This window comes from Marmota flaviventris, chromosome 5, assembly GCF_047511675.1.
Source record: "Marmota flaviventris isolate mMarFla1 chromosome 5, mMarFla1.hap1, whole genome shotgun sequence".
NCBI classification, from domain to species: domain Eukaryota; kingdom Metazoa; phylum Chordata; class Mammalia; order Rodentia; family Sciuridae; genus Marmota; species Marmota flaviventris.
The window spans coordinates 33,059,971-33,076,392 of NC_092502.1; the positions used below are offsets into that span (position 1 = coordinate 33,059,971).

Here is a 16,422-nt window from a genome sequence, read left to right on the forward strand (position 1 = left end):
AATGTTCCAAAAACTTACTTCAATTTGGCAAGTCTGTCCCTAGTCTGATTAATTTCTTTTGATTTACTATGAAGCCAGTCTTCGAGCTGCTTTTTGTTGGGAAAATATCCCAACAATGAAGTTAGTTCTTCACTGTGCCTAGATTTTATTTTTCTGATTTGTTCATCTTTGTCAGCCTATAGGTAAAAAACAAAAATTTTTAAAAATCAAGTCTATATTTCCACTTAATATCAAGAACAAAATAAGACTGACTTAAAAAAAATAAAACTACAATAATGCAAAAAGGAAATATAAAATTTCTTGAAGTCTTAGATTGGGTATGGTCTTGCTAAGCCATAAGAGAAGAGTAATAAGTCTAAAATAAAAATTAAAAACTTTAGTGTGTTAAAAGTTAATAATATATATATATATATATATATATATGTTTAGTTATGTACTTCTAAACTAGCCAATCCCTAAAAAACAAATGCCAAATGTCTTCTTTGATATAAGGAGAGTAACTAAGAACAGAGTAGGGTCGAAGAGCATGAGAAGAAGATTAACATTAAACAGGGATGAGAGGTGGGAGGGAAAGGGAGAGAGAAGGGAAATTGCATGGAAATGGAAGGAGACCCTCAGAGTTATACAAAAGTACATACAAGAGGAAGTGAGGGGAAAGGGAAAAATAATACAAGGGGGACAAATGAATGTCAGTAGAGGGGGCAGAGAGAGAAGAGGGGAGGGGAGGGGAGGGGAGGGGGGATAGTAGAGGATAGGAAAGGCAGCAGAACACAACAGACACTAGTATGGCAATATGTAAATCAATGGATGTGTAACTGATGTGATTCTGCAATCTGTATATGGGGTAAAAATGGGAGCTCGTAACCCACTTGAATCAAAGTGTGAAATATGATATATGAAGAACTATGTAATGTTTTGAACAGCCAACAATAAAAAATTAAAAAAAAAAAAGTAAAAGCAAATATTAAAATAAATATCTCAAAAAAAAAAAAAAAAGATCCAATGAGTTAATATATCTAAAAATTTTATTAAAATGCCCAATTTATAGCCAAAAAAAAATTAAAAAGTTAATAATATATATATATGTATGTATATATATATATATATATATATATGTATGTATATCTATATATATATATGTATGTGTATATATATATATATATGTTTAGTTATTTACTTCTGTATTATTAACTTTTTGCAATTAAAAATAAAATTTTGCTGGGCATAGTGATGCATGCCTATAATCCTAGCTGCTCAAGAAGCCATGGCAAGAAGAATCACTTGAGCCTAGGAGTTTGCAGCCCACCTAGGTAACATAGCAAGAGCCTGTTTAAAAATAAATAAATAAAAACAACTTTTAAGCTTAAAAGTTCACTTTACAGAGTATTAAGTTCACTTATCCTCTAAATAGAATGCCAACACCAAATTAACACTTTATAGTCTATCAATTATGAATGCAAGATAAGCCATTTTAAATACCAGACTGTATAGTGAGAACAGAAAAAAAAAAAAAAAATCATACTTTGTCCTTGGTCAGCATCTCCATCTGGGTGCGGGTTGTTGTATGATGATTTAACTGCTCCATCTCCTGGTCCAATTTACGCAAGGTCCTGTCTAGGTCTACTTTCTCATTTTGAAGGTTTATTACTTCTGTTTTTAGGGTCTCTACATTGCAATTTTTCTCAGCCTTGCTTAGTTCACGTTCCTAAGCAATAATTCAAACAAATGCACAAGTTTATACATTTTGTATAGAATTAATATAATGACAAAGTGTATAGAAAATTAGTCCTCAGAATAGGACGGGTGCTGTGGCGCACACCTGTAATCCCAGCAGCTTGGGAGGCTGATGCAGAAGAATCACAAGTTCAAAGCTAGCCTCAGCAAAAGCGAGGCACTAAATAACTCAGTGAGACCCTGTCTCTAAATAAAATACAAAATAGGGCTGGGGATGTGGCTAAGTGGTCAAATACCCCTGAGTTCAATCCCCAGTACAAAAAAAAAGAATAGCCAAAGTATTACTGTTTGCTAGTATCCAACAAGAGAAAAAAAAAAATCTTATTAGAATTACCTTATTAGGTTATGAATGGTAAAGAATTAGTAAATAAACCTAGAAGAGTCAAAGATAAAGGGAAAATGAGAATTAGAGCAAAATTAGGAGAAATATGTAGATTAATAACTCTTCAGTCAACAATTAAGTCCCATGTAAATATCATTTGGCATTTGGAAACTACAAAAATAGTGTGATGTAGACCCTGACTGGTCATTCCTTACCCCAAGAAGAGAATGCTGTGATATGTGCCAAAATAAAAAAATATATGCTATGATGGTGAGTTAAGGAGAAAAATAATGTTTAAATTATCAAAAAAGAATTTGGAATCTTTAGGATGCTGACTTTGGTGATAAATATAAAAGAAGGGGGCAGGTTAGAAGCAAGGAAGAATACTTGGAAATTCTTAGAATGGCTCTTAGAAAGTTTTCATCACAGAAAAAAAAGTGAGAAAAAGGTAAAGGTCATATAAAATTGCAGTGTATGGAAACTAGAAGAAAAATACTTTACTTGCTTTTTTACTTAGATAAGTGGTTTTTAACCAAGATGTTCATAACAATCAGTCCTGTTGTTTGGAACATTCATTTTCATGCTTCACTCTCAAAATTACATTGATTTGGAAGGTTTTAAGCTTTAAGAACACAGATATCAGCCTTAAAGAAGAATGAAATTATGGCATCTGCAGATAAATAGATGAAGCCGGAGAATATCATGCTAAGCAAATAAGCCAAAACCCAAAAACCAAAGGACAAATGTTCTTTCTGGTAAGCAAAGACTTTTTCATAATGGGGGGAGGGATGGAGAAGAATGAAGGAACTTTGAATTGTGCAGAAGGGAGTGAGGGGAGGGGAGCGGGTGTGAGGACAGGAAGGATGGTGGAATAAGACAGACATTACCCTAAATACATATATGATTACACTACCCTTATGACTTGCACCAAGTACAGCCAGAGGAAGGAGGAGTTGTGCTCCATTTGTATACAATGTGTCAAAATGCATTCTACTATCATGTATAACTAATTCAAATTTTTAAAAATAATAAAAAAATTTAAAAAAAAAAAAAAGAAGAACTCAGGTATCTTTAACAAACTCCCTAGGTGATTCTAATTTTCAACCCACCTGGTTCCAGAACCAAAGAGCTGAGTGATGAAAATATTCAGATAAATTTTACTTGTCAGCAAAGGCTGACATTTTCATTAACGTGCCATAATCTTAAACAAAGATTAGATAAAATGCCTCAGAATACAAGATTCTAAATGTCTTGTACATTGAGATTATTAGATTACTTAAATATCTTACAGCTTTTTTGAGCTCCTGGTCCAGTTCAAGAATCCTGTCTGATGATCCTTCCAACTGCTGTAATTCGTACTTCACATTTTTCAGCTCATTTTGCTTCTTACTTAGGATTTCTGATTTTAGCTCAATTATTCTTCCCAGTCCAGTCTTCTTATCCCTTATCTCATCTATCTGTCTCTGTTTCAGAGTTTCTTTTTCTGCAAAGTCATTCTAAATAAATACATGAAGAATGTGCATTATTTTTTTTTCATAAAAAACTTTCAGTTTCTTTTATGCAAAATAACATATGTACACTGAAGAAAATACACAAAAGTGTTTTAAAAATGTAAAAAGCATCACCCAGAAATAACCATCATTAATTATGAAAAACATTTTTTAGCAATTAACCTTAAGAGATTTTACTTAACAGCAAATAAAAAAATGTGGGCCTATATTTTATTCATAGTTTTATCCTTATAAATTTTTAAAAATTTGCATCCATGAAGGTTTTTTTTTCTACTTTATAGCAGATTCTAATTTAACACTAATCTAAAAATATTCCAAAATAGGGTTCATCCAAAAATTAAACAATTCAATTAATAAATCTGATACAAAAGAAAACAGCAAACACTATATTTCAAAATATTTACCATCAGTTGGTTGGCAGTTTCTGTTTCCCTTTCTTGTCTCTCTCTCACTAGTTTGTGAAAATTTTTAATCTGTCTTTCACTGAATGGTCCACGCTCAAAGCCATCCAATTCTAGCTGTGTTGCCAAAGACTGAATTAATGAGTCTCTAGCTCGGATATGTTCTTGATGACGATCTGCTTGTAGCTGTAGACGACCTTAAAAAAAAAGAACAAAAAACTCAATAATTCTTTTCTTCAGCTGATTTTTAAAATAACACAACATGAACCAGGCACGGTGGAACACACCTATAATTCTAGCTTCTTGGGAGACTGAGGTAAGATAATCACAAGTTTGAGGCCAACATGGGCAACTTAGCAAAACTGTATCTCAAAATAAAAATAAAAAGGGGAGGGGATGTAGTTCAGTTATACAGTGCTTGCCTAACATGTGAGTTCCTGGATTCAATCCCCAGTAGCACAAAAATATTTTTTTGGCACCAGGGATTGAACTCAATGGTGCTTAACCAGGGAGCCACATCCCTAGTCCTTTTTTATATTTTATTTGCAGACAGGGTGTTGCTGAGTTGCTTTAGGACCTCACTAAATTGCTGCAGCTGGCTTTGAACTCGAAATCTTCCTGCCTCAGCCTCCCAAATGTCCACTATTTCTTAATTTTGACATTTCAAAAATGTTGTACAAATTAAACCATACAATATATAACTTGAGAATGGCTTTTTTCACTCAGTATAATTCCTTGGGGTTTCTTCATTCATGCAAAAAATGTACAATGTTATATGTAGTAGGCAGAAAGGACAGGTAAACACTATGTCCTACCCTGTTCAACAAGAAGTTCTGATTTTTCTTGATTGAGAAGCCTAGATTCTTTGTTTAGTTTTTCCAATTCACGCTGACAGTCTACTAATCTCCTTTCTTTCTCTCTTACTGTTCTCTGATGATTATGATATAAATCATTTAGTTGTTCATCAGTCCCTTGAAAAACCTGTGTAGAACCAAAAAAAGGCTGTAATGTATAAATATAAGAAGGTACAATAATTCTGAGATATCAAATATAAGTCAAATCTCATTCAATATCCTTCATTTTAACATATACATAGAAGTAACTAACATCAAGATTTGTTATTGGGCTGGGGATGTGGCTCAAGCGGTAGCGCGCTCGCCTGGGATGCGTGCGGCCCTGAGTTTGATCCTCAGCACCACATACAAATAAAGATGTTGTGTCCCCCCGCCAAAAAAAACCACTATAAAATAAAATAAATATTTAAAAAAATTCTCTCTCTCTTTAAAAAAAAAAGCAAAAAACATTTGTTATAAATAAAAAATTCCAAAATGTGGGTGGCAAAACCAGTACAAATGAGGTTCATTAAAATAATCCCCAAGTTTTCAAGCAGAACAAAATTCTACCACCACAAACCTTTTCCATTTTCTGTTCCAGTTCACTATTATCTTTTTCCATTTGTTTCTTTCGACTATCCAAGGCTTTAATTTCATTGTCAAGTCTCATTATTTTAGAGAGATTGTGTTCAATTTCTTTTAGGCGATTCTGAAAACAAAGGAACATTTTACAGAAATAAAATTCACTCTAGTTTACACTGCTGGTAGATGAAAATAAACAAAAGATGCAAGGACCAGGCTCTTAGTAAAAATGATCTCATTTAATACCAACAATTACACTGTAATGGAAGCAGAAAAACCAAGTGTAATGATCTGGATCCTCCAGAAATATCCCTGGAAAAGCTCATGTTTTTCATATACAATCACCAATACAGTAAGATTCAGAGGTGGGGCTTTTAGGCAATGATGAGATTATGACAGCTGTGACCTCATTGGTGGATTAATTCATTCGATGGATTAACAATCAGAATAGACTACTGGATGATAACTATAGGGAGGTGGGGTGTGGCTGGAGGAATTAGGTCACTGGGGGCATCACCTTGGGAATTATATCTTGTCCCTGGCTCATTGCATGCATATACACGGGCACACCCTTTTCTCTCTCTGCTTCCCAGCTGCCATGAGCTGAGCAGCTTTCTTCCACCATGATGTTCTGCCTCACCTCAGGCCCATAATAATGGAGTTGGCCAACCATGGACTGAGACCTCTGATACATGAGCCTAAAATAAACTTTTCTTCCTCTAAGTTGTTCTTACTAGGTTTTTTGGTCACAGTGATGAAAAGCTAACACATTGAGGATCAGAGATGTTAGTAATTTATCTGACTCTTCACAGCTAGTTGATAAAAGCAGAAATTAAATTCCACTTAAAACTCCAAAGCCCATGACCTACCCTCAATTCCACCCATAAAAGTCATTGATTTGTAGGGTATTATGAGCTACAGTATTGGAAGTACCACGTGTAAGAATTGATCCTTAAAAGATGAATTTATTTATTACTATTATTATTTATTATTTGTAGTGCTGCAGATTGAACTTAAGGCCCCACCAGTGGTATATAAGCATTCTACAAATGGAACTATATCCCCAGCTTTAATTTATCTTTTAAAATATCAAAATCACTGACGGGGCAGTGAGTTAGCAATTTTGAGTCTGCAAGTGTACTCAAGCACAGAGGACTCTGAGGAAGTAAGATGGGCATGACAAATGATTTCAGTGGCCTGTTTCCAAGGCCTACCTTCAGGGGCAGTTGGTTGCCTCCTCTCCTGAAATATGTATTACCTGCTTTAGAGCACTCTCTCCCTGAACAATGCTGAGGATACTCTCCCCAGGTCTGGTTCTACAATTCCAAAGCTGACCAACTCTAACTAGACCTTTTTTAGAATAGTCCTTGGGAAACCACAAATAAAAACCATTGAGAAAAACAACCTCTCATGAGATAATACCACAAACCTACTATAATGGCTAAGATGAAAAAGAATAACAGTACTAAGTGCAGAGCTGGATGCAGAATAACTGCATTCTTATGTATCTGTTAGTAGAAATACAAAACGGCAGTCACTTTGGAAAATAGTTTGCCAACTTATAAGGTTAAAACTACTTACCATACAATCTAGAAAGTTAGTCAAGAGGAAGGAAAACATGTACACAAAAGTTTTTTTGGAGGGGTTACAGGGGATCAAACTCAGGGGCACAACCGTTGAGCCACACCTCCAGCCCTACTTTGTATTTTATTTAAAGAGAGGGTCTTACTAAGTTGTTTAGCACCTCACTTTTGCTGAGGCTAGCTTTGAACCCACATCCTCCTGCCTCAGCCTCCCGAGCCATTGGGATTGCAGGCGTGTGCCACTGTGCCCAGCTAAGTTTAGAGCACTTTTATCTGTAATAGCCACAGCTGGAAACAATATAATGTCCATCAACCAGGAATTTTTTTTTTTGGATTAAAAAAATTACAAAAAAGAGACAAAGGAGTAATCCCATACAATGGGATTACTCCTTTGCTATAGAAAAGAATGAATTTCTTATACATGCAGCAACACAGATAAATTTAAAAGCATTATGTTAAGGAAAGAAGCTAGACACAAAGTCTACATACTGTATGATTCCATTTATGTGCCACTCTGGAAAAGGCAAAACAGAAATATAATGACAGAAAACACATTAGTGGTTGCCAGAGGCTGGGAACAGAGAAAGCGGATTGACTAAATGGGCTTTTGAGAGATATTTGGGGGGAGATAAATATTCTATTATTTCGATTGTGACAGTGGTGATGTCACTGTATACATTTGTCCAAACCCACAGAATTAAACACTTTAAAAAGGGTGGATTTTACAATATATAAATTATACTTCAATAAATTTGACTTAAAAAGGAAAAAATGTATGTGCATAGGAATCAAGAGGCCTGGATTCAAATCCTGGTTTCACTTCCTCCTTCCATCATGAACAGATATGGCTCAGTTTCTAGCCTTAGAAACCTCATGGGGTCACCGTGGAGCTTACATAATACATTTTAAAGCACTCTGGTCAGTATCTGGTGATTAGCATTTAATGATGGGACCATTCACACCACTTGTGAACAAAACTCTATACTAAGTATCTTTTGAGTGATGTCTAACAAATAGAATTATATTAATACTTAAGAACACTAAATATTAAAATCTTGGCTTCAGAAGTCCACAAACTTCTCAGTGTATCTCCATCAGTATTTTCAGTGCCTCCTGGTGACACAAGAAACATGAGAATCATGTAGGATTGGATCTTTAGTGACATCTTTAGCTGCTTCATTCGTTAAATCCAACCAGTCATCAGATCCTGTGGAGTTCTTCTTTGACATCTGTATTTTAGCTTTATCTCCAGAGTTCAGAACACAGGTTGTGTACATAATGATGACTACAATTGATAACAATATATTGTGTACTAAAAAATTGCTAAGAGAATAGATTTTAAGCATTTCTCCTCCCAAAAATAATACATGAGGTAATGTGCATGCTAGTTACTTTGACTTAGCCATTTCACGATGTATACTTACATTAAAACATCATATTTTATATCACAAATATATATAATTTTTATCTGTCAATTAAAAAAAAATCAAATTACCTTCAGTGGGTCAAGTTCATTCTCATAGGATTTGACAATTTCCTTTGAAGATGTTAACTGGGCTTCTTTACTAGTAATCTGATCACGAATTTCACAAGCTTTTTCCTTATTTTGTTTCAGATATTTCAGCTCTGTCTGACATTCTTTTACTTTCTGACCTTGTGTCTGACGTACCTGACGAAGCGTCTCTAAAGCTTTAATGTACCTTTGAAGATAGCAAATAAAAATAAAATTTCTGGCTAAGTAAATTATGGTATATTCACACAGCAGAATATTATGCAGTCATTAAGATTACATTTACAATTAAATTAAAATTTTTGTGCCATGTCAAGAACATTCTTCAAATTATAACATTCTACAGAAATATTTCTCAATTAAAAAAAAGGAACACAGAATTATAAGACAGAGTAATTACACAGCTATTTGACAGTTCGTACTAGTTTAATTTAGTGTCATGCTATAAATTTGTTTACATTCAAATCCAAACTCAGCAATTTCCAAATCCAATTTCAGTAACCTGGAAAATGCTTTGACATAATGGTAAGTGAAAAAATTGCATTTACACTGTCAGTCTGGTAAATAAACATATGTACAGAAAGAAAACTGAAAGGAAACATGGTTGCCAGTAGGTAAAAAGTAGTAAATAACTACCTTTTGCTTTTTAAATTTTTGTTTAAGAAAAGAAGCATCCAGGCTGGGGTTAGCTCAGTGGTAGAGCACTTGCCTAGTATGCGTGAGGTACTAGGTTTGTTTCTGAGCACAAATGTAGATACCAATATAAATACATAAAATAAAGGTCTACTATCAACTAAAAAAAATTTCTTTTTTTTTTAAAAGAAAAGAAGCATCCAGCCATGCATGGTGGTGCATGCCCATAATCCTAGCTACCTGGGAGGCTGAGGCAGAAGAATAAAAAGGTTGAGGCCCACATGGACAACTTAGTGAACCCAATAAAACAAAATAAAAAGGTCTGGAGACATAGCTTAGAGGTAGACTATACCAGGGTTCAATTTCTACTATAACTGAAAAAAAATCCAAGCTGAAGTGGAGTGTGCCTATGGCCCCAGCTGCTCAGAAGGTGGAAGTAGGAAAACTGCTTGAGGCCAAGAGTTTAAGCCCAACCTGAATAACACAGTAAGACTATCTCAAAATACAAGGGGAGAAAAAAAAAGGGCTCAGGGAACTCAGTGGCAGAGTATATGAGGTCCTGGGTTCAATCCTTAATAACACAAAAAATGGAAAGAGGAAAAAAAAAAGGTTCAACAACTTAATGGGCTACAAAGCACACTCAAGAGTTACAAACCTTGTTGCTGAAAAAATTTCATCAAACTTTTGCTTCAGAGCCTTTCCTTCACTTAATGGCCAATTAGAGTCTTCTTGGTGACAGAAAATGACATTATTTAGCACAGATTTGGAAACCCCAAGAGAACTTATCATTTCTCTGTCAATTTCTGCACATTTAGAACTGAGACTGACCTTTTCACCATGCCTGTAGAAAATAAAGAATATGAGTAAAATAACCTTTGGTCATACATATTCTATTGCTTAGTCAATCCATACTGTACTTCTTTTAAAAAATAGTCCCTTTACCTATCTTGTTAGCTTCCTCATGCTAAAAAGTACTATTCTTAAGTGATTTAGCAGGTAACTGATAAAAAAGTTAGGTAAAATAGAGAATTTTTTTTTACCTATTTGGACTTTAAGATAACTTAAAATATTTATACCTAATACATAGAGCAAAAATACTCTCTTTCATTCCTGAATAAAAAATAAGAGACCTAAATTAATAAAACAGAACACAATGATCAATAGCAGACAGGCAAAGATAACTTAAAAACACCTAAGAACATGTACATTAGAAATTGGGTTGTTCAATAATGGACTAATTAGGCAGACAGACACAGAATCTGTCTTTATTGCTTTTTTTTTTTTACATTCCAATTTTGAAAATACTACACTGAGTATACCGAGAATGTCCTGTAGGGGACTAGAATAGACACATAAGACAATAGGCTATCACATTAGACCATGGAAAGATGATGGTAGTTTGGATTAGAATGGTCAATGTAAGATAAGAAACAAATTCAAGAAACATTTAAGTTAAATTAAATCCATGGTATTTGGTAATAAACTAGATAGAGAGGACAAGAAAGATATCAAAGTTTAGATTCTTGGCTTGAGTTATCGCATGGGCAGTGCAATGAAAAGTCATGCAAGAGACCAAGTTACAGGAAGATTATTAGGAGGGGTCAAAGACAGTGAATCACGAGCATGGTTTGGGGCATGTTGAATCTAATGTATATTTGAAACAGGTAGGAAATGAGACAGGTAGGGGGCATGGGGTTAGAAATGATGGTTGAATGTTATGATCATTATTATCCAAAGTACATGTATGGTGTGAACATACTTTGTATACAACCAGAAATACAAAAAATTATGTTCTATATGTCTAATAAGAATTGCAATGCATTCCGCTGTCATATATAAATTTTAAAAAACTATAAATTATATATATGTATATATGTGTGTGTATATATACATATATACACACACACACATTTTTTATATATATATATATATATATATATATATATATATATATACACACACACACACACACACACACATACATAAAGAGAGGTAATTGGATAAATGGGTCTAGAAGAAGAGGTCTGATTTGTGAGTTCCTCAAAGTCACATAGTAATCTGAGCAATGGATATGAATGAGATTTTCTAGGAAGAAAATATAGAGCACAACAGAAGATATAGTACTGAGCCTGTCTGGCTTTAACCTTTACTGGCTGGGTAAATGAAGTAGGATGAGGCTGCAATAAGAAAGAACAGCATTACGTGATGGGGGTCTAAAAAGGAATTTTCAAGTAAGGACTAATTAACAATTGTCATTTACTAATCTGTTGTAAATGGAACAATGGTCCTACAAGAGACTTGAGAGTACTTAAATCAGAAAACCCATAAAATTTCCTGAATTCAAGGACTGGGGTTGTGGCTCAGTGGTAACGCGCTTGCCTAGCATGCGTGAGGCACTGGGTTCGATTCTCAGCACCACATACAAATAAATAAAATAAAGATCCATCAACAACTAAAAAATATTTTTTAAAAATTCCTGAATTCAGACTTCTACACTATGGAACTGTAAGATAACAAATTTATGGTTTTTGAAGCCACCAAGTTTGTGGTTATGGCAGTTATAGAAAACTAATCCATGAGCTCTTACTACATAGTAAGCATTCTGTATGCATTAGTTCAATCCTTACATTTTTTCAAAGACAAATTCAGGCATAATGAATCCCTATTTTACAAATGAAGAAAACAGAGGCTTTTAGGTCTATTCTGTATAGCAACAACATTAGTTTAATTAATAAAGATGTTATTAGTGACCTTAGTTGGAGCTATTTCATTGGAAGAATGGAACTGGAAAAGGAAAAGATAGCAAGTATTAACAACTCTTGAGAAAAACGGCTGTAAAGGGGAAAAGGGAAATAGCTTAACTGGAATGGAATAATATGAAAAGATATAAGAGAGACTTAAGAGAGTGTACTTAAGTCAGAAAAGCCAGGCACAATGGCGCAAACCTGTAATCCCAGTGGCTCAGGAGGCTGAGGCAGGAGGACTGCAAATTCAAAACCAGACTCAGCAACTTAGCAAGACCCTTTCTCAAAATTAAAAAATATAAAGGGCTGGAGATGTGGTTCAGTGGTTAAGCATCCCTGGGTTCAATCCCCAGTACCAGAAAATAAATAAGTAAATGAATAAATGAATGAATAAATGTCAGAAAAAAAAAACCTACTTGAGAAACTGGTAGCTAGTACAGTGCCTCTAGCTGGTTGCTAAACTTCACTGACTAAATACTTACTCGGTTTAATAAGAAAAAATGAGGGAGGAGGGTGAATAGTTAAGTAATTCAATGAACAAGAATAAAAGCTTACACAGAGGGCTGGGATTGTGGCTCAGTGGTAGAGTGCTTGCCTGGCATGTGTGAGGCACTGAGTTCGATTCTCAGCACCACATAAAAATAAAGGTCCTTCAACAACTAATAAATATATTTTATATATATATATATATATATATATATATATATATATATATATATTTTTTTTTTTTTAAAAGCTTGCACAGAGCATACAAACTCCAAAAATCCATATCTATTAGAAGACATTATTTGACTCTAACACAATGATAATTGTTAAGAGCGACAAATTACTACTCTTCCCTACTTGTCTGCTTCTCATCTCATCCATCCCTATATGTAACTCTAACACTTTTTTAAAAAAAAAAATCTATATTTGATGATTATATACTTTTGACTCTGAAACTGTTCATAAATTACTCAATGAAATGAAACATTATCACAAAATCTTTAATGTGATCACTTTATTTAGTAAATAAGTATCAAAAATTAGGGCTGGGGTTGTGGCTCAGTGGGCCTAGCATGTGCGAGGCCCTAGGTTCAATCCTCAGCCCCACATAAAAATAAATAAATAAAATAAAGGTATTAAAAAAATCAACTTAATTAAAAAACAAAATTAAATGTTGCCAGGTACAGTGGCACACAGCCGTAATCCCAGCAACTCCAGAGGCTGAGACAAGAGAATACCAAGTTCAAGGCCAGCCTCAGCAACTTAGTGAGGCACTAAACAACTTAGCAAGACCCCGTCTCAAAATAAAAAATAATAAGGACTGGAGGTGTAGCTCCGTGGTAAAGCACCCCTAGGTTCAATTTCCAATTTTGAGAAAATAAAGCAAAACATTTACATGTTAATAGTGGGGTAGGCTATGAGAGGTATAGGGGTGAGGACCATAAGGTAACATTTCTATGCAATTTTACTATGAATTTAAAACTACTCTAAAAACAGTTTGTTAAAAGAAAACCAATATGCTCCCAAAAATAAATAGAAAAAAAAAAGTCCATGGTCTTATACACCTAAAAGACTAAAAATGAACAATATTAAACTATAACATAAACACCTACTTTGTTCTTGTAATGACTCCTTCCAGGGTTTTAAATTCTGTCTTTTTGCTTTTCTGACTACACACCATAGATCTCTGCACAGCTATAAGTTCTCCATTGACATCACGAAACTGCAAACGAATCTGGGCTCTCACATCTGTTTCTTGAGCAACCTTTGAAGGTAAACAGAGAAAAATTATGCTACAGTAATAAGCACAATCTGAAAGAAAAACCATAAGCACTCTTACTTATTCAAAATAAGAGAACAAAAAAAGGGAATAATACATTCAAAATAAATGACATTTTTACAAGCTATTCAAAATATGGGAGGAAAAAATACTGTTTAATTGATTTACTAAAATGATAAAGTATTATTTACTTTCTTTAATCAACAACATTAGGAGACTAGGTATATGGACTTTCCAAATAAATAAATTTTATCTTTCTAAGTACCAAAAATGTTTTTTAACTTAAAAAATCAAAACAAAATTGGAAATAAAAAGTATATATACCTCCCACATCCTTGAATCATTTGAAAGTATAGTGCAGATCTGATGTCCCATCACCAATTTCTTACAAAGCAAGAACTTTTCAACCACAAAAATTTCCTAAAACTGATACTGATACTTTATTACTATGCAGTTCACAGATCCTATTCTAGTTCTACCAACTGTCACTGGAAACAGTTTTACCAATTGTTGTCCTTTACAACAAAAAGATCCAGTTCAGAATTATACATTTGGTGTAATTCATTTGGCAGTCATCTCTCTACGGTTTCTTTCAGTCCAGAACAGTTGCTCAAATTTTCCTTTACCTTTATGACTGATAATCTTGAAAATTAAAGATCATTATATTGTAGGATGTTTTTAAAATGTACATTTGTCTGGTATTTCCTCATGACTGGAATCAGGTTACCCATCTTTGGCATCATATTATAGAAGTAATGATGACATCCTCTGCCTTTCATCGGGTAGGACATGATTTCAATTTACCTTATTACTAGGAGCATTAACTTCAATCTCCTGATAAGTTGCATCTGCCAGCTCTCTACCAAACTTCCTCTACCAGTCTTAGCATCTATTATTTTTACTTAAATTATTATGAGAGCTAGCAAACAAATTTTCTAGTTTTATTATAAGAAAGACTCTACTATAAAAGCTTTTGTTCTTTCCCTATTTTTTCCTTTATTTTTGGCATAAGTGTGAACTCATGGATTTTTTACTTGGGCTCCAATCCCCCATAGGTTACTACACTAACTTTTGTGGATGCATTCCCAACTCAGTCCGCCTAATGGCTTTTGGAATGAATTATTCAGGAATGAAGGAAAGTGCCCAAGAGTTTTTAATGTGATTTAGATTTAAATTTAAATGCATTTGTCATTTTCTTTATTCTATGGCAAATTACACTGATTTTTTTTTATCTCTGTTTTATTTATTTATTTTATGTGGTGCTAAGGATAGAATCCAATGCCTCATGCATGCAAGGCAAGCGCTCAACCACTAAGCTACAACCCCAGCCCCAACTTTTTTTTTTAATTTTTTTTTTAGTTGTAGGTGGACACAATACCTTTATTTTATTTATTTATTTTTAGGTGGTGTTGAGGATCGAACCCAGTGTCTCACATGTGCTAGGTGAGCACTCTTACAACGCCAGCCCGATTGGTTTTTTAATATTAAACAAATCTGGCATTCCTGAAGTAAATACCACTTAGCCATAGTGTATTATCTTTATTTGTACATTGCTGAATTTGACTTGCTAATATTTTGTTAAGGATGTTTGCATCTACATCATGAAAGGAATGACTGCAGCTGTCACATAATATCTTTGTCTGGTTTTGATATCAGGGTAATGCCAGACTCATAAAAACGAGTTGGAAAGCACTCCCTTTGCCTCTTTTCTGAAAGTTTGTATAGAATTGACATTGTTTCTTTATAAAATGTTTGGTAGAATTCACCAGTGAAACCACTTAGGCCTGGCATTTTCATTGAGAGGTTTCAAACTCAAATCAATTGCTTTCATAGGATATTTCTTTGAGTGAATTTTAGTACCATGTGTCTTCAAAAGAATTGTCCATTTTACTTTACTACATTTTTTCGCATAAAGTTGCTCACAACACTCCCTGTAAGATCTGTAGCTCTGTCTTCCCTTTCATTCCTAATCTTGGCAATTTGTCTGCCTTTTTTTATCACTTCACTTGGAAGTTTATTAATTTTATTAAGCTTTTCAAAGAACCAGCTTCTGGTATCAAAGATTTTCTCTATTGTCTGTGTTGTATTTCACTGACTTTTGCCCTCATCTTGATTATTTCCCTCCTTTTGCATATTTGAATTTCATTAGCTTTTCTTTTTTTTTTTTTGGTGTGTAGTGGGGGAGTACCGGGTATTGGATCCAGGGGTGCTTTACCACTAAGCCACATCCCCAGCCCTTTTTATATTTTATTTTGAGTTAAGGTCTTGCTAAATTGCTCAAACTGGCTTTGAACTTGCAATCCTCCTGCCTCAGCCTCCCAAGCCACTGGGATTACAGGTATGTACCACTGTGCCCAGCTATATGCTATGCTTTTAATTCCAAGTATTTTCTAATTTTCCTTGTGACTCTTTTTTTATCCATAAATTATTTATAAATGTCCGCGTATTTTCAAATATTCCAGGATACATTTTTGTTACTGATTTAGAGTTTAAGTCTGATGTGGTCAAAGAACACACTCTATATGACTTCAATCCTTGTAAATTTACTGACACTTCAGTATTATTTTCCTTCAGTTTCAAAAACTTCCTCTATAATAATAGTGTAATTGTGATAAATTACCTTTTTAATTTTTTAATTAAGTCATTTTTTTTATATTGGGGATAGAATGCAGAGATACTATCACTGAGCTACATCTTCAGCCCTTTAATATTTTATTTTGAGCCAGGATTGGTGGCATATGCCTGTAATTCCAGTAGAACTGCAAGTTCAAGGCCATCCTAAGCAACTTAGTGAGGCTTAAAGC

At 34.1% G+C, this 16,422-nt stretch overlaps 1 protein-coding gene across 2 annotated transcripts in view; it reads right to left on the reverse strand.

Moving 5' to 3' along the window:
• Rad50 (RAD50 double strand break repair protein) overlaps positions 1-16,422 on the reverse strand; it is a 98,471-nt gene that overhangs the window by 72,058 nt on the left and 9,991 nt on the right. For both annotated transcript variants that reach the window (XM_027949635.2, XM_071612101.1), the window contains 9 exons: positions 13,452-13,603; positions 9,765-9,950; positions 8,462-8,666; positions 5,382-5,510; positions 4,784-4,949; positions 3,972-4,165; positions 3,346-3,552; positions 1,523-1,705; positions 19-176 (listed from right to left, as the gene is read on the reverse strand). In XM_027949635.2, coding sequence (XP_027805436.1) covers positions 19-176; positions 1,523-1,705; positions 3,346-3,552; positions 3,972-4,165; positions 4,784-4,949; positions 5,382-5,510; positions 8,462-8,666; positions 9,765-9,950; positions 13,452-13,603 — 1,580 coding nt within the window. The remainder of the gene's footprint in view (positions 1-18; positions 177-1,522; positions 1,706-3,345; positions 3,553-3,971; positions 4,166-4,783; positions 4,950-5,381; positions 5,511-8,461; positions 8,667-9,764; positions 9,951-13,451; positions 13,604-16,422) is intronic.